The 26202-nt window shown below is 40.9% G+C and overlaps 1 protein-coding gene across 1 annotated transcript in view; it reads right to left on the reverse strand.

Moving 5' to 3' along the window:
- Positions 1 to 25422, reverse strand: part of GLP1R (glucagon like peptide 1 receptor) — a gene marked incomplete at both ends in the record, with an annotated part of 77931 nt that extends 52509 nt beyond the window's left edge. Inside the window, one exon of the mRNA XM_079549937.1 lies at positions 25351 to 25422. Within this exon, the coding sequence (XP_079406063.1) occupies positions 25351 to 25422 (72 nt within the window). The remainder of the gene's footprint in view (positions 1 to 25350) is intronic.
- Between the last annotated feature and the right edge of the window lie 780 nt (positions 25423 to 26202).

The following is a 26202-nucleotide window of genomic DNA, read 5'->3' on the forward strand; positions in this document are numbered from 1 at the left end:
GTGAGAACATCAGCAGTAGTTTTGCTGGATGAAGATATATCAAAGACAGATAGTGGAGAAGAGGATGGAAGCATAGCTGACTATTTAAAATGGAAGAATGAAAAGGCAAGAATGGGTGAAGGACATTAAGGAGGTGAGTAATGGTGAAGCTTAAGTAGCATAAATTGGAGGCAGGATAATTGAGACAGACAAAAGCACACAGACTGGGGGCCTTTCAGTGTAGGAACCTAATTAAGTGTAATTAATCTCTAGTGATAAATTAGCTCATTCAACAGTCTGAAGACTGAACGCTTTATAAAACCTCAACATCTTCACAGGAAACCCTCTTTCTGTAGCCACCATTTCTATCATAGACCCTACTGTAAAAGGAAGCATTTCAATCACTTTCCAACATCTTTGAAACTATTTGAGGAAAGGCTGAGTGATTTGTGTCCGTTCAGTTTGGAAGAAAAAAGAGAAAAAAAAAAAGAATGAGAGGGGATCTCATTGCTGTTTATAAATATCTAACGAGCAGAAAACAAATGGATGGGGCTGGACTCTTATCAGTGTTGTGCAGTGACAGGATAGGAGCAACAGGCAAAAACTGGATCTCAGGAAGTTCCATATAGTTAACTGAAATAACTTCTTTACTGTGAGAGTGACAGGGCACTGAAACAGGCTGCCCAGAGAGGTTGTGGACTCAGTGATCTCTAGAGGTCCCTTCCACCCTTTAGGATTCTATGATTCTATTGCTGCTCTTACAAAAAACCAGCATCCATAGGTACACAAGGTGAGCTGTGCACAAAGGCACTACTCTAATATAGTGAAATTGGAGCACAGAATACGAATGTTGAAGGGGCTGACTTTGGACAAAATGGACAACATGAAACTCCAGAGAGGAAAGAAGATTTCTCAGAGCTTCAGCCAGTGATTCCTGGGATTACGATCTTTCCTCTTCCCCCAGTCATTATATAAGAGATCTTACATGCGAAAGAAAGTGAAAAACTCCTTCTGTAAGATTTCTACTTGCTGCTAAGGGCTCATATTTTATGTAACAATCACTAGCACCTCCAAAATACTAATTTCAGTCTTCAAAAGTAAATGCTAGAAAACCTAACACTGAAGCACACTTCAATATGGCCTTGGTATTCTTGCTTCAGGTAGGAAAAGTAACATCAAACTTCTCAGAGGATAATTCAGATTAAATATACAGCCTTTCATCTTGATAATACTAAAAAGTTAAACTTTTTTCCCCTCAAAAAAGACCAATAAAAATCCAATGCAACACATTATTTAAAGGTTATGCTGTTCAGAATCAGTACAACAGAGACTGAGGTAGGGGAAGATTGTATGCTATTAGCTTTAAGTTCATTCAACATTCTTTCCTCTGTAATAAGAATCTTATTAAACTGTTCTGTGCAAATGAATCTGCACCAATTAAAGCACTGTTTTATTCATAAGATGGATTTACATTTACACAGATTTTGTCCTCATTTCATCTCATTTCACCCCAAATTGGGCAGAGCACAACAACACTGCAATGTTGTGACCCACAGCCACCTTCCATCCTCCGGGACAAGAATCTCAGTCAGAAAGAATGACTTAGATGTTTCAAATGTTTCAAGATGGCATAAAGCATGAGGCTCATTTACAGCTTCTTGAAAACACTTTCCCACTTAGCAAATGCTTTGCTAAAACAGTACCTCTGGGAGCAGAAGAGGCTGTAGCACAGCAAAACTCTACAACAAGGTTATCTGTCCATAGAACAGTGTTATTCCTCCCTGCAGTTTGTATTCATGTATCTCTACTTCTAATTTGGAGTGAATACAAAAGCATACGAATAGCAGGATGTCTGCACTAGTTCATTAAGACCATCTTGACCATTGGTCAAGACTTGATCTCTCAGCAGTTATTATACATCTGTCAGAGAAGCCCTGCAGATGTTGGTGCTCTAACTCCCAACAGTTCTTCAGCTGACATTCTGGTTGAAAAACAACAAGACAACATCAGTTCAATCCCTTTAAACACAGAAGGTTATGTCAAAGGGAAAGGAGGTACATTAAAAAAAAAAAAAAAAAAACGCTGTGCTACCTCTGTTATACACAGTACCAGAGAACTATCACTGGAGATACTTTCACAATAGCTTTTCTGAAGATGATGAGACCGCACTTTAGGACATCTGACATCCCCTGGATTTCCACATTTGCCACTTTCCCTTCCCAAATTACATCACCTACTTTTGACTTCAATATAATCAACTGACATTATGGAAGTCTAAGCGACCCTTCTGAGGTCAAGTTACTATTCTTAGCTCCTTCTTTAGAGCTGCTTGACTGATCAGATAATATAATATTAATTATGCTTCAAGTCATATTTTACAAGATACTTCATCAGCAGTTGGACAAATCCTTCACTTCTCAGGAAAAAAAAAAAAGCAAAAAAAAAAAAAGCAGTGGATCAAAATAGCTTTCCTTCCAGAGAAGCACCTATTACCAGCTTTTAGGAGCTTTTCCTGTAAACACTTCTGTTCCTTGGTTACTAATTGAACCTATGACTTCAGTAGCTCAAGAACACCATTAAAAAAAAAAGTATCCTTCCAGCACCTTCTCTGACAACAAAAAGCAGAAAATTACATAGGTCTCTTCAAAAGTAATGCCTCCTTTTTTCTTCCAAGGAAACTACAATAGATACAAAGAGTACAATAACACTATTTGATGGAGCAAGTCCTCAGCTACAAAATACTACTTGCCAACATGGTCACCACCATTTGCTATGCATTTTGGCCAGCAATGAGTGCTAGTCCACATGCCATGCTCTTAAAGACCTGCATGGCCATCCAGAACAACATTTGTCTTTCACATCACTGCCACCACTGCTGAAATATAATCTGGATATAGTGGTAGTACTCTGTATATTGAACAGATCATGTTTCTTATTCTTTACAAAACACATAACGTAAGCAATCTGTCAAATGATTTAAAATTGCTGTATAGAACAGCTGGAGCAGAGGGACAAGGCATCACTTATTTTCACTGGTAACGAAATAAAAGACGTTTTTGGAAAATGTTAATAATCTGCTTCTTCAGCGGAAGTAAGGGTCTCATTATCATAACGTCACTCTAAAAGTAATGCCTTGTATTTATTTCCATGGAAACTACAACAGGTACAAAGAGCGCAATAGCACCTTTTGATAGACCAAATTCTCAGCAACAAAATGCTATTTTTCAACAGGGTCACAGCCATTAACTGTGCATTTTCTTCAGCACAATTTACCTCCAATCACTGTCACCACTGCAGAAATGTACAACCTACCACCTCACTGAGCTCATATCCACTGTTTGGTTCCCATAGATGTTCAGAAAGCATCAATGAATGTCAGTGGCAGCCATTTCCTCCACATGGAGGAATTCAATAAAGCACCTTTGTTCCATACACACTTCCATGTCAGATGCCATTTTGTCAGGCTGTCCCTCTGCTGCCATCCGCCACACAGCAACAACATGTAATGAAATATTTATGGAAAGGTTCAACATTTACTGCCATACATCCACCTCTGATGTTGTGGGCGAACAAAATAGGAATCATCATTTTTGGAGCAGGCCTCATATGAGCTCCCCACTAAAGGTGCTACTGAATTCAGCAAGGAGCTATCTGGCCATATGTGCCAGCTGAGTTTCTTCTTAAGGTGCAACATCTTAGGACTTGCAACGAGATCTTCAAGAAGGAAAGTTTTAGGACTTGGATAAACAAAAGTTTCAGTAGCTGTCCAACACTGGAGAGACCCTTCTTTTCCGTCCCTCTTGAGTTGAAGACTCAGATTTTATGACATTAAGCTTTTGAACCCAAAGCAGCAAAAGCTAACTCATCTAGCACTCAAACCCAATCAATGCACAGGAAGAATACTGTTTTGCTTTCTCTTTGGAGTTGCTGAGATTGCCAGCACACTGCCATTCCTGAGCAGTAACACTGGACTTTCAACATCTTCCCAAAACACACAAAATACTGTCCACCTTTCATTCCATTTCTTCCTCTGCCCAAGTAGCTTCAAAACAGCATTACGGTCAATCCAAAGACTAGAAAGCAAATATCACCTCAGTCAAGGACCAGAATATGTATAATTTTTTTATTTTAAATCAAAGGCTGGATCTCAGGATTCTTTCCTCCTAGTTGAAAATAACCACTGCACCACATGGTCCCTCATCCTCGCCTGCCCTCCTGTCCTTTCCTTTTTCACATCTGCACAGCTTCAAAAGGAAGGGCTGAATGTCAATCCAAAGACCAGAAAGCAAATATCACCTCAGTCAAGGACCAGAATATGTGTAATTTTTTTATTTTAAAATCAAAGGCTGGATCTCAGGATTCTTTCCTCCTAGTTGAAAATAACCACTGCACCACATGGTCCCTCATCCTCGCCTGCCCTCCTGTCCTTTTCTTTTTCACATCTGCACAGCTTCAAAAGGAAGGGCTGAACGTGCTCAATCACATGTGAAACTATAAACAAGACAGCACAGAGCACTAATCAGCTGTCCTCTCCCTCTTATCCTCCCTCCACTCCTTCTTTCTTAAGGACAATTTTTGCTATATTAGAAAGAAGGATAAGCATGTGTACCTGTCAAAAGCAGCTTGGAACTGCAGGTTTCCAAACATAAAACACTTGTGTGTGGAGGCTTGAGTAAGAAGAAAATAGACATGAGACATTCTTGCTTTCAGTACTTCTAGTGACTAGGCAGAGGCAGCTCTTAGTTCAGCAGGACTTAGTTTCATAAATTCTCCCAAAAGCATAAGCTGTTTGAGCGGGTGTGAGGTTTCAGCCCTGACCACAAGGGTTTCCACTTTAGGACCAAACATCTCCGGTTTGGCCTGTAATGCTTCAATCATGCTTTGAAATCAGTTACTCCACTCTTCTTCTCCACAAGTTTTGTTTCAACAAGGCACATTTCCCTGAGAATAATGTCTCCTGGCCCCTATCATTTTCTGGATAAAAGCAAAGTGTTTGGCATTCAAAGATAGATGTCAAAGCAAACTGCTTTAATATCTAAATCAACTTCCACAGCATTCTGTACTAAAAATCAAGTGAATAAAGCACAACTTAATATTTCTGCTTCCTACAAATTAAGGATTGTCTCCAGGAGACAAAAACTTAACTCCTGTAGGCCAGGTAGGGTAGCCTTAAAATTTGCTACAAAACTACAATTAACAGGTCACTATATTGTTTCTGTCTTCGATGATAGACATACTGGGGATACCAGTAAAGGTCTTTATCCCATGAAGATCTTTACCCAGCCTAGATAGAGGTTTCCTTTTTACTCACTCTAGGACCCCACAAATCAGTGTGCTTACAGTTGAAACATAAACATTCAGTTTGACGATAATTGCTTTCTGAATACATTATTTTCATTACGTTTTCTTCCATCTGTTCCATTAAATGTTGCTGCCAAGAACTTATTATATGAGCCAGTCATAGAAATTTCCAAGCAACTATACAGAGAGACAGAAGAAATGCAAAAATTGCAAAGGAACTAACTACCAAACTCTTGGACAGTAGAAAACAATCCCACAATTTTAGTTGGAGGTACTGTGTGTCAACACAAGAATTAAATCATCGCAGGAACTGTGTACAAAAAGTTTAATTTACTACGCATAGCAAAACTAAGTATATGTTTTGTGAAGTGTTCTTCAGAAGAGCACATTTATTGGTGCAGTTATACAACAGAAGTATCAAAACAGTAGAGAGTTTAAATTTCATTTACAGTCTGTTACAAGCGCGTAACATTTGGAACAGTACCCAAAGAACAATGAAAGTCAAACACTGTTGTGTGAATAGGGGAAGCTACAAAGAAGAAAACAGGAGTTCTTCAATCTACCCATCTACCCTCAGCTGTAGAGACAAAGTATAGCCTACACTATTGGAAGAACAACTCAGTCTTTCATTAAAAACATTATGGTAACATACTATCACAGTGGAGTAGACGTGTAGTAAGGAACGTTAAGGACAGAAAAATTAAGGAGAAATCTAGGGTTGAATTCAGATACTTAATCATGGGCACTGACTGATCTCCTCTTACCATACACAGTTGTCTTGCTTTACTTCCTGTAGAAGCTGCAGAAGCGCATGCTTCCCTGTAACTTGCATTACATCTGCTTTTCCCACACATGCTCTTGAATACTGTAGGACGTCTGCAGAGCACTAAACACCTGCATTTGGTAACTGATTCATCCTGAGTATCTTTTTGCCGCTCGAGCCAAATAAAGAAAAGAACATCTGTCAAAGCCAGACTCTTATTGCAGTTCAAAACACAATGTGCTGGTTTTTTATGACATACTGAACCAAGCGCATCTTAAAAAGATCTATTTTTTAAGTTTATAACTGTCTGGTTTCTTTGCAAATACTAACAATGAGCTAGAAACACGAGGTATTTCCACCTTTCACACTGAAGCATCATAGAGTGGCCTGGGTTGAAAAAGACCTCAAAGATCATCAGTTTGAACCCCTCTACCACAGACAGGATCACCAACCACTAGATCAGGCTGCCCAGAGCCACATCCAGCTTGGCCTTGAATGCATCCAGGGACGGATGGATCCCATGGGAGTCAAGCTTACCCCAGATTTTCAAACGACTGTTTACAAGGTACTCTCATTTTCAGAACTGTCATGTGAGATCAGAAGGCAAGGTGTAGAGAAGTTGTGATTTCTCCCCACAATCAGCAATATACAGCAATATAAGCCTGGTCACCAGCTTGTTGGTTGATCACTAGCCCCCTGAGATAAGTTCTCAATAGCAAGGGGGGAAAAAACAAAACATCAAAAACACAAAGCAGACCTCTCTTACTGAATATTTTCTTAAGTAATATTAAAAAAAAAGCAACCCCACAACAAAAACCCACAAACAAACTTAGTTCTCTAAGAAATAACGGATTTGATACAAAAATTATCTCAGGACAAAGCTATTAAAAACAACAAATAAGCTCGATATGTAATATTATGGGTTCTGTACCTACTCTTGTTTAGTGATTGCTAAAGAGGAATGCAATAAAATCTGCATGGCTTTCACAGTTCTAATTGCAGACAGTAGCTTATTTCGGTTTTAACTAATGCCAAGTTAACTCCCTCAGCAGTTCATTGTCACAGAGGCTCAACTGTCCATCAGCCAATTATCTGCCATACTGCTCCTTCCCGCCTACCCATCCCTTTGCCAAAACAATTATCTGTAGTGGCTTTACAGATTGCTAGCATTTTCATCAACAGTACCATCACATCTGAAATCAGATCATACAAGAGAATTTCTGCCAGTAGGGCTTGTTCTCCAGACAATCTGTCTTCCTTCCCCACGTTATGGAAGAGATATTATAGAGGTATACCTCTGTCTAACACAGTGAAATGGTCTATCACATCTAAAGGGACAGAACCCCTACAAGAGCATTGTTGTGGTAGCACAGCATATACAACACAGTTCTCATTTACTTGGACAGATACAGCATAGCGTTTTACAGGCAGCACTTACACTGCTGCAGGACTGCAGCACCATCCTCACAGCCATGTTTCCAGTTAGGGGGAGCCAGGTGACGCTACCATTTCCAGAGACAACCCAGCATGAAAGCTGCATTCCTGCTTTCAAATCCACCTCTCCCATCCTCTTCCTTCTATTTCCTTTTTATCCAGAAGACAGTGAAGTTCAGTTTTCCTACACAGGAAATTTTTTGCTGCCCTCTCAAAAGCCTTCTCATTAACTTATTTCTTAAAATTCTCTTACAAGAGAGAATTTAAAGCATCACCTTAGTGTGACAACAGTATAATATATTTGCAAGATCTTAGTAGCCAAGACTGAATGGTATCATTACCTTCCTACAGTTGCAGATAAGAGCTATGTTTGATTTTAATTCTGTGCCATCTTACCATTGCTTTTATTTGCGGAGGACAATTCAACTCCTTTGAAGGCAAAAATAAAACAGCTCAAGACCCAGATCTGTGCTTCCCTCCCTCCATGTTCTCTGTGAACAGTTGCTACCATCTTCAACAATATTTAGGATTACCATCCATCTCCATCTAGCTAAAGAACAAAGGAGTGAAGTCGATTTTAAGCAGCTTTCATTAACCCAGTAGCTTTTTACCACCTCTCCTGTTTCTATAATACAAGGTTGATGCTTTTAAAGCATTGCATCACCACTACATAAGCTTAAGAATTTGGAATTCTCTTAATTTTAAACAGTGCTGAGCAAGCTATTCAGTACTCTGCTGAAACAAGTTACCACCTTTGACTCAAATGATTCAGAAGGATCAAAGCCACCCCTCCACTGAGCTAAAAGTAACTGTCAGATTCATTCAGAATGGGTTTACTTCCAGTTTTTTTTTTTTTTTTAGTTAATTAGTTTGTTTGTATTTCCTACAGTCCCACTCTGACAGGGAAGTACAGGAATACAACCAAGTCAAGCTGAATCAGCTTTTTTCCTATGTTAGGGCTGCAAAACAAATTATGAACCATTTTATTACTATAGGACTTTTCCTCAGATTTGAATCGGTCTACCACAAAACTACTTTCAAAAAGAGAACTGTGGTGCATTTATTTTGGAGGCACAGTGCAATAAAAGCATTAAGGGAGAAGCCAAGTGTTACAGTAAGCAAATAGCTGAGCAAAACACAAAGACTCCAGGAGTTCTGGTCCTGGATCCTGATGGAGACAATGATACCAACTCTGAAGTTACTAACAGTGCAGCAGCATGTGTAGATGATACAAAATTCATAAAGTTAAATTTAAAATCCTTCTCATGCTTAATCCCAAGCTCTTTTCAGAAATCCCCCTCCTTGAGCTCAAAGGGTTTTGCAAGTTCAAGTTTCAATGTAAACAAATACTTCAGCATTTCTGTCAGGAGTCAACATTGGGCCAGTTATCAAACATTCTTCACCGCAACTCTCTCAAATAGCAGTTTTCTATAATCCCTCTATGAAAATGTTGATAACAAAATGAACTTGTAGCCTGCAATCCAGTTAATCCTGCATACATAATGTTCAGTTTCTAATACTCCATTCCCATTCTGCCGAAGAGAACCTGGCACTGAGCATACTACCAGAATCAACAGCAGAAGCCCTGTGCATTACATGCCTGCAAAAGTCAATCCCATATGCTACCATGCTCCTACCTCCCAAAATGTAGCTCAGAGGAAGGCAGATGCAAGATGCAATCTCCAGTTCAGTACAAGCTATCCCTACCCCCATCCATACGTGATTTCTGGCAGGTTCTCATCTCTCAGACTCTCATGAGATGGAGTCTCACAACATTGTTTCCCTGATATGAGGAAAACTGTCAGATTCTTCTCACATAGAATCCCTATGAGTCCCAGTGTACGACTGTACTTTATTATTAACTTTATTTTACTCCTGGTAGGTATCACAGCCTTCAGCTGTGCAGGTCTGCTTAAGAGACACAGCCATATCTTCAGAAATGAGTCTGCCTCCTCGCTTGGTTCTTCTTTCCTAGCCATGCTCTTGTAGGTATATATGGAGCTAAAGATGATTGTGACTTAAGCCACAGAAGCGAACCATAATTGTGTTGTTGTTAGAACTGAATGGACAGACACTTCTCCCCGCCTTCTCTGAGGAGACCTTTAAAGGAAGCAAAAGGTCAACAAGACAAAAACTACTGCTCAGGCAGCAAGCACTGCTTTGCAGAAAGCAGGAGATGTGATTAAGCCCAAGAGCAGAGTGAAAACTTCACAAGCCACATGAAGAAAAATGTGCAGAGAGCTTCAAGAAAACTGTCCAGCTTGAAAAAATGTAAACATAGAAGAAAGAGCTGTCTCTTGGGTCAAGTCCCAAAGCTTTGCCAGAATGAAGTTCAATTTGCACAGAAATCTTCCCCTCCTCCATCTCCAGTTTTCAGAGCACCAAGGGAAGCAGCGACCATGCAGTGATACCCACGCACAGCTGAAAACAGATAGGTCGCTTGAGGGAATTAAAATCATTCAATTAGTTCCATGTTAGTAGTTTCACAGCCACATATTTCCTGTCTGACATTAATCTTAAATCTAGCAGCACTTGTAGAAACAGAATAGATTCCCTGAGAAGAGGCTAGAGAAAACACTAGGGAACTTAAATGGCAACAGCTTTATGTGACTTTGTCTTTTCCAAGACAGTTTGTTCTCTGAACTAACTCTGCAAAGGATTCTTGTTTCACATCTCAGTGCATCCTTAAGACATACTTCTGGAGCACAGAATCTTCTTACAGCATAACTCCACTATCATTGAAAGCAGCGTAAAGCAACACGGCTGTTGAAAGATGTGGCTGCAATTTCTTCCCTCCTTCACTCCTCTCTTCTCCTTGTGCCAGCATAAGTGTTCATGCCATTGCACTGAGCTAAAAAGGCAGACTCTCCAGGGAAAAATTAAACAGGCAGAATGTTCAAGACTATACAGGTTGCCGTGAAGCAGAGGCCAGCACCAGCAGTGTAGTTCATGGGGATGTGAAAGAATAATCTTATTCACTGTCTCAGAATTAAGAAGAGTCTAAAACAAAGCCTGCTCCTCGTATAAAAGCTATTAAGTTAGATGTCAAGTATTTATTATCAATAAAGAAGGAAAGACTTGAGGACGTCAGTTATTGGAGAGAAGTAGTCCTTCAGGTCTCTTTATCAATATCTATTGCTAAACCACTCAAGATTTTTTTGTTTTTGTTTTTTTACCTTTTCCCACTTGAAACGGTATTTGGCAACCACAGAGACCTCAAGACGTGAAGGAGCCATGATGAACATCTTAACAGCTTCCAGTGTAATACCTTTCAGAGCCTTAATGTGAATGCTTAACAAGCAGGTACTGTTCAGACCCCATCTAACCTTGATTCAAAGACTTGAAGTCATAGAGAATTCACTTCACCCTGAGGCAATTTGCTACCATGGTTAATTATACTCAGTATTGAATTTAGTGCCTATATATGGTCAGAGTTGACTTAATCAGGCAAATAAGCTTCCTCAGCAGAATTACCTTACAAAACAAAGAATATCACAACAGTTTTGTATAACAAGAATAGGGTTGATGTTACAAAAATCCAGCCAACTAAATTTTCCTAAAAAAAAAAAAAAAAAAAAAAAAAAAAATCAAGTTGATTTGCATTAGTTATGTTAGATCATTTTGTCAGCCTCTTCACAACAGTACTGGATGAGTATCAGATTAGTGAAAACAAGGAAAAAAATGTTTTTAATGATATTGCCACTATACAGTACCATGCCAACACTGCCCCAGCACACTGAGGAAGGGAAGCTGATTTCTCCTTCCCACCACTGCTAAGACAATTGACTCCTTTCTTAGAAACCAGTTATGTTTTTAGTTCCGTTACCCACAGACTTCTCAGGCACTTCAATCTCCATTAGCATTTTTTAAACTGTTGATTTGTACTGGCTGCTGTCAGCTTCTTTACCCCTTTGTTATCAGTCACTGCCAGATATTTTAGATGACACTTCTATTCCTTACAAGAGTAGTTTAAAGTTTCTACAGAAGTCAACTACACAGCTAGCAGTACTGGGGATATTATCAGTATCTTTAGACTTGATGTCAGGAAAAAATTCATTACTGTGAAGGTGTGAGGCACTGGAACAGGTTGCCCAGCGAGGCTGTGGATGCCCCTCCCTGGAGGTGTTCTCAAAGCCAGGCTGGATGGGGCTGTGAGCAGCCTGGTCTAGAGGGAGGTGTTCTCGCCTGTAGCAGGGGGTTGGAACTACATGATCTTAAAGGTCCCTTCCGATGATTCTATGGTCCTGAACACCTCAAACTCGGCAGTATTCATGCTTTTATACAATAATTTTCTCACATAATCTTCTAGCTTTACTCTTTCAAGCATCGTGCTTCAGTATGGTCGTAGCTACATTTGATTGTATTTTTTCTAGTTAGAAGACTGAATAGAATGGGTAAACGTGTAAAAAGCTGCCGATGGAGGTGCTGCAGTACAAACTAGCACACTTTGTATATAGAACAGATAGCAGTGCCTCTTCCACTTTGAAGTCAGGAAGCTAACTTGCATAAGTTTAAAATACGTAGATTAGCCACCATATGTTGTAATTCTACTCCAACACCACACTGGCCATTTGCATGCATGTGTGTACACAGATCGCTCTTACACCTCTCCAAAGCACCCACAGAGGACAGCACTAAGAGTCCCTTGAATTCTTCTTCTTCCTTGCTGTGTTTTTCCACTCTTTCTTAAGGATACGCGGAGTGTAAGAAAACAAGACTCACAGTGCAAGACTTTGATACACAGATTTAAAGTGTTAATAGTCCCATTCCCTCTCTGGCTTTAATTATTGGGTTCTACCCAGATTTGTCATCCTCTGTTCAAACATATACACACACATCCGTAATACCAAAATCATTTTTGCATGGTATCTTACAGAAATGAAACCATTCTCAGCCTTAGGATTAATATCTCCAAAGACTCCTGAGGTACTCTGGCAATTCTATTAGCAGCACTCCTTTTAGAAGAAACTCACTGCCATAGTTTCTCCTTCCACATCACACAGAGCTCTCAACAGGCTGAAAGCAGCGATCCATACCTCCTTAGAACAAAACACACAATGTTATTTTTCACTAAATAGTAAAATTGCTAATTTGTTCTATGTGAAGGCCTCACCAGTGGGAAAGAGATATCTCTAAGACTGACATGAAGCATACAGATCCTTTAGCAATTACAATTTGACTTACATGAGGTAAACTTGATTCTACATGAATAGAAAGAATAAGTCCTAAGATGAAAAGAAAGAAAGGAAAGTCAACTTTAATTACATTAAAATCCATTGTTAAAAATCAGCATAAAATCAGCAGGTACAGGAATGTCTTCTGCTCCAACAACCTGCACTTTCAGGTTATTGTTAGGTACATCCTCCTCTATTTTTATTGAAACCAGGATTTATTCAGGAAGATTTGCATGCAGGTACATCCTCCTCTATTTTTATTGAAACCAGGATTTATTCAGGAAGATTTGCATGCATAAAGGCTTATTCTTACATTCTTAGAACACAATTTCAAGTGATTCATGAATTCTTTGAAGTTTCATACCTCATACCTCCTTTTTTCAAGATGAAGAGACCTTTAGCTTTATAGAATTGAAAAAGACCTTCTTATTAGCTTTACAAAAACAGAAGAAACACAAACACTAATCACTTAAACTGAGAAAGTCCCTATTTGAGTACAGGAACCTACTAAATTAACCATCGTGTAAAACAAACATTTCAAGCTCCACAAGAAGGAAACCCAAAAAGCCACAGTCAAAACAGGAGTTGTTAAGAAGGATCCATTCTATGGAGATCAAGTAGAGAAACAACAGAATCAAAGAAAGCAGTAACTGACTATGTAGGGGACAGCAAAACAACTCTGGCCAGAGCTAGGACACGCTCTCTGGAGGAACCCGTTAGAGAGGAGCAGCCTGGGCTGCGGGACAAACAATAGCAGACTTGCCAGCTTGTCTGCTTTATTTCTACCAAAACTTTCAACGGAGAGAACCCACAGAACATTTCCCTTGTCAGATTACTTGGACTAGAAATAGGGAAAATATTTAAGGCGGCGCCAGGGTGAAGGAAATGACAGCTGAGGGAAAAGATGCCTAAAGAGAAAGATTTAGTTGAGAGCAAAGTGGGCTGGCACTTTCCATTTTTAACTGTTCAAATAGATTCTTTCCCAGTTTGCATCATAAAACTAAGTGAAAGACAAGTGTTGCAAAACAAGCACAAAACAGCCCACAATGGTGCTGAAGCCAAGTATTTCCATGTCAGCTGCCTGTCAGTCCGTACTCAACAGCATTACAAGTTTGCTGCAGACTTGCTATGAAATGATCTCCTCATTTCCCTGTGGCAGTGTGCTGTGCATGCTGCCTTTCAAGAAACACTTTTCTCTTTTGCTGATTCCAGCTGTCCATCGAACAGGATACAGACACTTTGAACGATGTAATAAATCTGTTTATTTGGAGCAAGATCAAGCCCCGGAAATATTTCCAGCATGACAAAAATAGGGGAAGAGTAAAGATTAAGAACAGCTATAAATTAAAACCAAAACAACAACAAAAAGCAGAGGACGTGAAGTAGCATCGGCATAAAGATCGCTGCCTTAGATGCAATGTGTGGACAAGAGAAAGCTTTTGGAATTCAGCTGGAAGTCTATTTTTTCTTGGTTAGACGTACACAGGGATTCTCTCTCCTCTGAAGCACACTCTTATTCATGAAATGCTTGAAAGTATGAATTTTCTTTAAAATCTATTTTAAGCACCATGCTAAGCAAGTTAGGCAAAGCACCATGCTAAGTTAAGTTAGGCAAAAATCAAGGTCACATATGATTCTAAGTTCATCTGTTGAAGGTAAGCAATAAGTATTATTATAATATAGTATTATAAGTATATAAGCAATAAGTAAGCAGGGACGCTGCAAAGATCAAAGATTGGCTGTAAAAAACAAGTTTCTGAACCTGAAAAAGTGATCTTGCAAGGAACAGATGTGAAGGAAAGTAATTATTGGAGGCTTGAACAAGTAGAAAGCTAATCCCATGAACTATAAAAGATGTTTACATTAGTTTTGTTCTCTTAGTATGTCAGCATTTAAGCACACTAAGTAGTATGTGCGGCAATGACAAGGCAGTTCATTACGGAGCGCCCTGTTGTAAAAAGCATACTATTTAATAGTACAAATATTCTCATTTATCAATTTGTTTATTATACAAATGTAAATCTTCCTCTCCTCTCTCATCCCCCAAATCAATTACATAGGAACAAAGAAACATTTTCAGAAAAGCACAGCCCTTCAATCCTTATTCTACAAGGAACTCAGTACCCAACTGATTTCTACAGCCATTACAGATATTTCCAAGGCATCTACCACATCAGTATCCAAGCACCCAGACTTGTTAATTTAAGTGCACACAGAAGAAAGCTACTTACCAACACTCCTCCAAAACAGGTATTTGGAAAGGAACCATTTTATTGAATGGATTATAGCAATATGTATATGTGCAATACATGCATGTGCAATATGCACATATACATACGCTTATCCTACTTTGTTATCAACAGTGGGAGTGACAGCCACTCTTACTCTCCATACAAAACGCAAGATAGTAACTCATTTTGTTATTCAGCTATTAAGTAATTAACATTCCATATGTATAATTCAATATCTTTCCCTTTTTATGAAGATTAAAACTTTGAAACTTCAGACATTCTTGTTCAAGATATCTGGAAAATAAATAAACAAACAAACAAAAAAAAGGCAGACACACAAGCCCTGAACTGGATTTTCCCTGGATGCATCTCTACGGTCTCTGTACAACAAATCTTCAGCTACCTGCTTCTGCTCTCATCCAGCTATGCCATCCCCTACTCCTAGGGGAAAGCTTTTATCTGCAAGAGTAACCCCATCTTCTCCTCCTTTCTTTCCCATGTACAAAAGTCAGGGCCTCGTTTCCAAATAGGATCCCAACTGCCCTTTGTAGCTGAAGGGAGGTTCTTCCCACTCATTCTCACACAAAAGCATCATTACTGTTGTTACAAACAAACTTCATGCTGAACAGATCTGGATAGTGTTTGTCCACAATACACACTTCTCTTGCTAAAGAAAGAATATCCAAGGAAAGCACTATAAAGGTTCAAACATGGGATCACTGTTCCTATTTGGAAAGTCTGCGATGAAAAAACAAAAACAAAAAACCAACAAAACAAAGTAGCTAAAGCTGCATCAACTTCATACTTCTTTTACAGAAAACTAACAATCTACAACTGTAACAACTTCCTCAAGAATTAATATGGAGAGGAAGAGATTAATCCAAGTAATTTTTTGCCCATTGTTTCCTCTCTACTGCGATCACATGAAACGCCCGAGTGATTATAAATAATTTGTCAGGAGATACATAAAAACTTGAATCTCAACAAAAGCAGTGAATGATGAAATGCATTGTCTAAAAATAGTCTCACAGTTAATTAAGTATGTAGGGTGATGGAGTGGGGAAGAACATAGGAGTGAGGAGAAAGATGAAAGCTTTTGTGCATTGTTATTTCCCGTCACTTGATTACTATAAACAGCAAGAAAGGGGAAAGATGGAAAAAAAATAATGAAAAAAAAACAACAACAACAACAAAAAAAAAAAAACCAAAAAAACCCAACCCTATCTATCTATCTATCTATCTTTGGTTGCTCAATGACCCACCCACATGGGGGTGGATCCCATGGATGAGATATCTTATCATACAAGCAAATAAATAAATCTTTGGTACATTCCAGCCCTGAGACACGGTGTAGCTCAGATACCAAAGCAAATAAGAAAACAAGAAATCAGTTTGAAACTACAGTTTAGTTTCTTGTGATTTACAACCATGTCTACTACTGCAGACATTAAGAGTTCAGATTATAAAGCTAACATTCTTTCATCCTTCCATTTCGTTAGTAAAAGAATCCAGTTTTATCCTGGAGAGCTTTAACAGCATCATTCATTACCAGCAGGTGTCTTAATCCCCAGAGAGCAATGAACAAACTCAGAGCATACTGAGTTATTCTTCAGATACTTCCTATCTTATGGAAGTTCATCCATTAACTAATGTTAGCTGGCCCTGGAAGTCCATAGGGAATCAGCTGGATACAATTAAAAACATTCCTGTATCAACTGTTAGCTAGATTCAAGTAATAAATAACACAGGGACCCTGAGATGTAAACTTAAAGTACATCCATCTCAATACTAAATGTGTTGGAAGTTTTCTATAGCACTCCTTGAACAAGATGTTTCTTACCACCTTTATGACTGAATGTCTTCTGTACGATTTCTGTGATGTTAAATATTTCCTCTACAGAGGCCATATGAAGGAAGCATTCTGAAAGAAGTCCACTACAAATGCAACGTCATTTATTTGATGTTTAACTTACAACCACACTAAATAGCATGTAAATAGCATGTAATAACTTCATGTTAATCTTCTCTCTTCCAGAGAGCACCATTTGCTGTGTCACTGAGTTTAAAAGGAATTGGATCTTGTTATCCTTAGCAGTACATTTCAAACAGTACTTGATGAATCCTTAATTAAGAAATTGTAAACAAAAAGGGCAATAAATTAGAATACCATAGCCATCTGAGAAGTTGAGCCGTCTGAGAAGCAGCTATATCAAATAATTCAGTTCAAATGTTCCACCTTCAGTTTTCCCATCTCAAGGGAAAAAGCTTCATCCATCGTGAATAACTAGCACTGTACAGCAGAATGTTTTTATTCAGGAGAAATAGGGCTAAAGGGAGAAGATGAAGATTGACCTGAGTGTCACTGATTAAGTTACACAGGGAGGTGTCTGCTATTTGTTACCTCCGTACAGCTGTACCAAAGTCCACAGTGTTTCTACAGATGAAGTATTTGGAACTTGTCAGTTTCTAATGGTCTGACTTTTTCCACAACAGCAGCAGCAACCCCCAGTTATACTGGAGCATATGAGGTCAGCTGATCTATTAAAGCCTTGCATTTCCTCCTCACTTCATCTACCGAAGCAGAAAGGAAAAATAAATCAAGAGTTGAAACCCACATTCTTCCTCCACTCAAGAGAGGGCAGAATGTGGACTTTGAGGATGTAAACCACCCTCAACGTAATGATCAGCCTGTAGATGAGGCACAGCCAGCTAGAAAGGCAACAGGCTTCTGGACTTCCCAAACCAGGATGGTACCTCACCCGGCCACTCCACCTCCGCTCCCACGTGGCTCAAAACACCACAAACACCAAATCTGAAGTACAATATATTTCAGGAACTTCAACAGGGTATTCCATAACACATAGACCAAGTTTCTTTGAAGGTTTTCTGCTTTTCATGAAATAAATCCTGACATTTCAGAGAACTTGTCAATGCTTCAGGACACCCAACAATTTTGTACGTCAAATCTCTTAAAGCAACTCTCCAACAGTTTCTGAAGCTCCTCTCTCTGAGAGGACAGAAGAGCAAAGTTACCAGTTTGCCCCTTGAAGAAAATCTATACAGAGGCTACTGTGCTGCCAGGAGTCTCTGTACATCAGGAATCTAACCTTAGGATTGAAGCCCTCAGATGTCAAGCATATCAGTCTCTCCCAGGAGGTTCAAAAGGCAATAGCTATTATTACTTATTCACACCACAGTTTCATAGTTACATTAGCCCCATATTTCAGGATTTCTACCAAACATCTGCAAAAGCTGGCAACACGTCCAGGAATGCCCCTCAAAGGCAGAAGAGCTTCTGTAATTACTTTACTTGCTATAGCTCTGAATTAGTTTAATTTCCAGGAAAGAACAAACAGTGTGCTGGCATGATGAAAGCACAAATCCTGGACACAGCACACCATGTATTTGTCATTCAACAACAACCACAACAATAGCAAAGAAAAAACTGATTACTGAAGAAGTACATCAAGACAAAAGCAAAAAGGAACGCCAGATTAATGCCTCCAATCCCTTGCCACAGATCTGGTTTTAGAGATCAACTGTAGCCTGGAACAGTCTTCAGCAACACCCACCAAGGCACGTGCTAACACACAACACATGCAACAACCACCATCAGGCATGCTTTGTGCACACCCGGCTTCAAAGACAGCAACTAGCTTAAGAGGACCTCTACATTTGGTTGAGCACAAGCTCTTAGTCCTTTCTTCTCTGTATTAAAAAGTATGCCATCTTGAAAAGGAAAAGATTCAGCAACAAGATCTCTGTAAGTGCAGGGACCTATCACACCCTGACACCTACTACCCACCAGTAAGCAAACGTTCTACAATGCTATGGAAGTTGAGCTTTGTTTTAGCATGACATTTTTGAAGGGGTGGGAGGCTGGGCTCAACACCCATCAAGGCAACAAGATAAACTCCAACTTATCTGCTCTAGGAGAGTCTTAGAGGACTGAGCCACACTTGCAGCAGCCATGGAAAGTCCTCTACTCACCACACCTCACTGTAATTCCCCCAGTCTGACTGTGTAGTCCCATGTTCCAGTTAGACTTGTTTTCTGAGTGCTGTTTTCAGATACCACAGCAGACATGCATTTATCTATTATCTTCCCTTAGTTCTGAGTAAGTTAGCTTTTAACACGTCCAGATTGAGTTAATTCCTTGCAACCTGGTTGTGGAGAGTAGAGCTGCCATGAAACAACCAGCATATGCTTTGACCAGGAGAAACATTTTTCAGCCTTAATAATGGAATGGTATATAAGGAAAAACACAGCGTCTAGGAGACTGCAGTCAGTGCCATGAGCAGTGCTGATACCTACACAGCAAAAAAAGGGGAGAGAAATATTAGGAAAAAGTTGTTTCCTATGGGAAAGAAATGCATACAAGTTTTATGCTAGCAGAATTCAAAGGTATAGACTAACGCTACATGTCTCAAGTGTGCTTTTAGGAGGTACAGCTCCTATACACCTTTGGAAGGAGCTTTGCATGTCTCCCTTGATTATTGCAGCTCTGCAGACAGAGTGGTAAACCTATTATGGTGTCTGCTGAAAATCTGCAGCTTGCCTCACTACATGCTCAAATGCCCCCCAATCATAAGCAGAGCACTCAGGAAGCAGCTTTTCTACTAATTTAGCTTCTTTCTGTCTGTATTTGGCTTGTCCATATGCAGGAACAAGTCAGAGTCTAAATCACTTGCACTACCACAAAAACACGGTCTGCTGAGGACAAGTGCTGTTCCCACAAGCTTCTCCCAAACATTAGAGATGTACTCCATGCAAAAAGTCTCAGTGGCTGGCTAGTTGGGGTCATCACAAGTGCTTTGATTTCCCTGAAGCTAGGCCTTTCAGTATGGCTTCAGTTTCTGTTATGCTGAGTAGCGCCAGAACTACGTATGTCAGAAGGGAGATCAAAAGGTCACGTCGATGCATCTTAACCAGAGCAGGATTTCAAAGACTGTAAACGTGCAAACATCAAAGACTGTCCCATGCAGATATGTCCATGCACTCATCTGTTCCATTTATCCTGAAGACATTGGGTCTAACTATGACTTTGCTATTCTATGGAAAGAATAATAATGAAGCAGCACAGTTTGACACAGCAGGCAGAAGGAAAAAAGAATCCTTCTGAAGAATGGAAGAGATTTGAGTGGATAAGCAGAAAACATGCCTTAAGCCATGAGTGTCCAACCTTTTGGCTTGCCTGGGCAGCAACGAGTGGAATTGTTCTGGGCAGCATAAGTTACTCCAAAAGTAATGCATCCTATTTATTTCCATGGAAACTAACCAATAAAGAGAGCATAGTAATGCTATTTGATAAATTATCTACTACAAAACACTATTTTCCAACAAATCTCCAATCAGTATGTTCACTTTCATGAACTTCTCGAACTTCTCTCCTTGCACAGAAAGGAGCATAGGAGCAGCAACCAAGCAAGGAAAAGGACAGTAGCAAACAGCAGCAAGAACTACACACCAAGTAGTCCAAAAATGCATGTTTTGGAAACAGTCTTTAAGACCTTAAAGGCAGACTCAACTGACAGGTTGGGAGGGCAAGTGCATAAGTGAGACAAAGCAAGAACTGAAAGGAGAACATCGATGAACTCAAAGAACAAGACACAAAATTAAAGGAATTGGGAAAGCTATCTTAAAACATTTAAGGAAAAAAGATGGCAAGAGATTGAGTTAACAATGAAAAGTAATCAATTTTGAGAAAAATAGTAGTCAATACCAGGCAGCATGCTCAGATGGCAATCCATTAACAGTCAATTACGGTGAAACAGCAACAAGATACAGTCAGTACAACTACATCTGTACAGCAACTAGCTGAAGGAACTATTCTGTGCAGCTGATCATAGGCCAGCGTGACTGAAGTTCATAAGTATCAGTTTCTAACATCAAACCAAATAGAAAAAGAACAATATTCAGCCACCAGCAGCAAATCCAGGTGAAAAGTCTTAATTTCAAGATTGCTGTATTTTCTATGCAGTATAGATATCTTTATGGGCTACCTCCCATTTGGCAAACTGGAAATGCTTACACACTGTTTACCCTATCTCTCTTTGGATAGGAAGCATTGTACGCAAACATTAAATTTGTTATTCTCTGTGGTAGTTCAGTTTGGAAGACTTGCTTTAATTAAAGGAGCTCCTGCTCAAAGCTTTAATTCAGCATCACAGGAAAATAACATTAAATAGAAGGTCTCTTATCTAGTGACAACTTTTTCCATAGCAAAGACACGTCCGCTATTGTATAAAGTTACTTTTGTTAAGATACAAACCAATACAACTGACACAGTGCGACAAGGAAACTTGAGCAGCCTTGGCTAATAGTACATGTACTGGTTTACCACAGAGAAATAAATACGAAAGCCTTAAATAAAAGAAGCTGAACACTAAGGATTTCACTACAGCACCGCAGAAGGAAGCAATCAGTTTTCCAATGGTCCACTCCAAGATATAAACTTGTGAAGGCCCCGTGATGTCAGAGATAACAGCTCCTGCCGGTACATCCTCCCAAGTCACTGGGAATCAATCAACACAACAAATTAAAGCTCAGTTTAGTGTGACAGGCCTAAGGAAACTGGCTATGATATAACGCATTAGAAAGTCTGTTTGACAACCAGCAGACAACCATTTATATTTTGCATACCAGGCCCAGTTTCACTGAATTCTATTGTAGATATACAGCTGCAGCTTTTGGAAGACAGGAGTTTTAGTTACTCATACCGCAGCTTCTGTCACTTCCAAAGTATGGTTTTCTTCTCACAGAAGAGAAAACACATCCTGCCATACCCAGTTGTATTTTTATCTACACCCCTCAAATACCTTTGTCCCAGTTGTTTCAGACTGCTGTCCAGTTGAGTGTAAAGTGCAGTAACAGCACCAGAAATGTGGGAAAAGGCCAGAAGATATGACAGCTCTTTCAACAACTTCAACTTGCATGGACCAGACATCAGACCTCTACAATAAATGCAAAGAGTCAATACATTGTTCTGCTACATTAATACAGTCCCTCCCTTTGGCAATTTAATTTCCTAGAGTCCCTCAGCCTGTAATGGTTTTTTTTGTTTGTTTGTTTGCCCCCCTCCGTAACAGAGGAGCAACATTAAAAGCATCTTCATAGCTTATATAATCAGATTTGCTGTACTACAGCATTAGGTTTTATTATACATGATGACAGTGGCTTTATGGAGTTTCCAAAAAAAATTAGAGCTGTTTCTGGAAAACCAGCACATTACTTTCTGAATAGACAACCACTGTTTTATTCAGCCATCATTTGGGACACTGATTTAGGCTGCATTCATTTAGATGGCAGCACTATTAAGCAATTTAAAGTTTTACACCATATTAATATAGGCATGAATTTAAGTGTCCTGCACATATAAAGTTTTCGAAAAATCTGGCCACGTTCCCAGAAAAGGAGTTCATAAGCTAGAAGCTGTCCAAGTGTCCTTCGGTAACAGCTACAGCAAGGTGGCACAGTGTCAGACCTTGTTTGATCATCCTTTTCTCAATTGCTTTCTATACCACTGCCAAAATGTGCTGCTAGTAATGGGCAGAGACTCATCTAGAACATTTTGATTTTGAGAGTTCAGGCAACAAAGCAAACTAGTTCTACATGAGCTCTGGGGAGCAGGAAAAGAATAACAACACAACCCTAACTTGAAGTCAGTGTAAATATGGAGGGGTTGTTGCCCAGGAGAAGACTCAACTAGTAAGACTCACCTCAGCTGTCCATGCTAGATTCTGTGTGAAGACATTGGTTTCCAGAAGCACCTGCTTCTCAGCCAAGCTCCATAGCCGTTCTTCATAATGATTCATAAGGAACAAGTCTATAGGACAGCATTAATCAGGAGCCTCAGCTCAGTTCTCTCAGCATTGGGGTGTGCAACAGAAAATAAGTCAAACAGTCATTGCTCTGCAAACCCATGTTTGGACATCAGTGCTGCTCAGGCCAGCAAGATACAAGAAACCATCCCCAAGCTGCACCCTTTCATCAGGGCTGATCAAGACTCAAAGCCGAACCTTCAGAGAGAGCAACCCGATCCTAGAAAGCTGTGCGTAAAGAAGTGGAGGCTGCAGAACTTAAGGCAGCTGTGACAGTCTTCCTAAGGGTGAGAAAGTAGAGAGGACTACACAAGCATTTAATGCTTGGAACCTGATGGTGATTGTTGGAGAGTAGATCAGTGACTGTATCGGAACAAGCCTGAACAACGGGAATTGAGTGCCAACAACATGCACATTCACAAACATCCAATCTCATTAGCATAGGTATTCATGTCAATATCAGCACTTATCTATTTCTAAAGAAAAGCACTTCAGGAATAACAGCTGAGGACAGCGAGAGATCTGTAATCTTACTGCTGAATTTAACTGTACTTCCAAGGAGCCTTTGCTAATCACATTTTAGCATGAGGAACAAAAGCACCGCAGGTAGTTTGAAGAACAGAACCGCCAGTCAAGAACTGTGGCACAACTCCTGTCTGCGCTTCACTGATATTTAAATTACTTTCTTCAAGAATATCCTAACAAAGCTTTGAACATAAGTACTGCATAGAGAACTGGGATTTGAAATCCAGCTCCAGGGTACAGCCAGACGGTGGGGAACCAGCAAGAGGCTGTGTCAGCTCTGCCAGCAGCAGGACACCGCTGCTCAATGGTGAGAAGGGGGAGGACACAAGGCTTGTCATGAGGAATAATATCCTGCAGTGCAGCTGTGTGCTACCAGCTCTTGATCATTTTACTGCCTTCAATGCAATAAATCAAGGAAGATCTAGACACTTATTAAGCAATTTCCAGTCATCCCCCATTTAAGCAAGTTTCCAGAACAAATTTGAACTCCAGACTTGATTTTTTTTTTCTTATTTCTACATACATCTTTAGCTTTTCATCTCCCTTTCCCATCTTGCTTTCCCCCCTTCTCAGCTGTTTGAGGGGCTGTGGAGGGAGGGAAAAGTTCCACATAAAACAGCAGTCAACAGCACCAATAAAGCGTTTTCTCCCCAACTCCCTATGAAGTTATTCTACCTTCATCTCACATCTGTCACATCCCTTTAAACTAGAAAACTCACAGCCAGCAGTAAAGTTTAAGTGATAACAATCTGCTCCTGCCTAAGCAGTGCAATTTACAGTTTAGATATTCCGTTTAACACCATTCTGAACTGAACCTGGAGAAAAAAAAAAAAAAAAAAAAAAAGACAGCTGGAAGCAGAAGTGCCATGCTTCTGTACACTTAGCACTGAGCACAGTGTTTTGCACATTTTCTCAGCATACATCAGGCACAATAGCTGCTCTAGACAAGTTGTCAGATAAGACCCTCTAGTGTCAGAAGAGGATATAAAAGCACAGAGTGTTTTGTGAAAATGAAGTCAGAGGGCAAATATAGCGTTGAGACCAGAGAAACTCCTCTCCCCTTCCCCCAGCCCTACACGTAGCCAGAGGAGAGCCCCTTTGCTAGCACAACCTGGAAGGTAACAGACATTCTTACTACAAGTGCTCCTGATCTCCATCCCTAACATCATCCCAAGGTAATCAGGATGTCATCTGGTTCAGCCAATGCCAAGCCATACCTGACAGCAGTTCAGGCTGCTCAGCACCTGAGCAAACAGAAAACTCTTTCAAGGACAGAGGTTCCCCACCCCCTGTTTCAGTGTTGGGCCATCTTCATAATGAAGAGCATTTCCTGACTGGAATATTCTCAGATGTAATTTGTGCCTGTTGATCCTCTAAAGAGGCACTAACATCAGGAAGGAAGAAGGCACGAGACAACCAAAAAACCCTGAAATCAATACCCACAACAACCCTGCTGACTTCGGCATAGCTGGGAACTAAATGGGTTGCTTTTTGCGGTGTTCTGTATAAATCTGTAGCCTCAAACTTTCAGCAGCTGGGAAACCCACACAGCCCACAGCTCCGTCAGCCCCACCAACTCCTCCATCCCCGCAGCCCACCGCCCGCCTCTCTCCCTCCCCAATCCCACGCTCAGGGCTCCTCTAGGGAGCAGCCCGGCACCCACGGAGTAAAGAAAGACCCAACAGCCTCGGTGGTTTCACGTGGATTCTGCCGGAGAAAACACGAGAAACACTTTCACCTTCACCCTTCAGACAGGCAGCACACAGACCCAGGAAAATTAAGCCATCAAGGAAGGGGTTTCCCCGTATACGCCAGCCGCATCCATTCCCTTTGCGGCACGCTGAAGAGCTCACCTCCACGACCCCGCTCCGCGCCTGTGGCTGTTAGATTTTGTTGGCAACCCACACGAGCACGCTATTCCCCGAGGCCGAAAGGAAGAGTTACCTTGAGGATCGCCACACAGCAGCGGAGAGCGGCGCCCTCGCTTCCCTCCTCCTTCCGACCACGGCTCCCCAGCAGACCCCCGCGCAGACCCCTCCCTCCGCACATGAGCGCGAAGCCGCCCGTACCAGAGCACCCGCGCCCCTCAACAACCCGGGACACCTGCGGCCCCGGGCACTCACCCGCCTGGCGGGAGCGGCTCCGCCCGCGGCTGCCAGCAGCAGGACGAGGGGCACGGCCGGAGCGACGGGCATAGCCAGGCAGGCCCCGTCCGCGGGGCCCGGCGGAGCGAGCAGCCCGCTCCCGGCGGAGCCCCGGCGGCCGCTTTTGTAGCGGCGGCGGAGGCGGGACCGGGGCCGGCCCAGCCCAGGTACGGCCCGGGGCTCCTCAGGGAAGGAACAGAGCGGGAAAAGCGCCTTCGCCAGCCCCGTCCCCACCTCTCAACTTCGGTTTGGAGAATCAGATTTCGTCCAGGATCAGGTAGTAAGGTGGTCCTCATGCTGTTTTCAGAGTGAAGTTTGATTACTTTTTAGTAACAGTAGATGCCGTTACCCGTTTATATCAGGAATTTTGAGAATCATAGAATCATTAGAGTTGGAAAAGACCCCTAAAATCATCTCATCCAACCGCCATCCCACCCCACCATGCCCACTGACTGTGTCCCTCTGTGCCACATCCACACAGCTCTTGAACACCTCCAGGGATGGTGACTGCACCACCTCCCAGTGCCTCACCATTCTTTCTAAGATGTTTTTTTTCCGATATCAGAGCTAGGTTTCTAAATCTAAGCCAAGGTACAAATTAACCCCAATTAGCAATAGGATGTGCAACTCAGCAAATGGGCTCTTTTGATTTTCACTGTTCCAGGTTCAAGTCGTTATCCTTGCATACTCACTTTGTGCTGACCTATAAGGCTAAACCTATGCTAACTCACATATATTTGTTGAGATTATGCACTGCTGTCTGGAAGAAGAAAGAATACAGAGTCTCCCCCGTTTAGCAGGGAATCTCAATTGAACTGAGAACAGGGGTAA

Source organism: Tetrao urogallus (genome assembly GCF_951394365.1).
Source record: "Tetrao urogallus genome assembly, chromosome: 2".
NCBI classification, from domain to species: Eukaryota; Metazoa; Chordata; class Aves; order Galliformes; family Phasianidae; genus Tetrao; species Tetrao urogallus.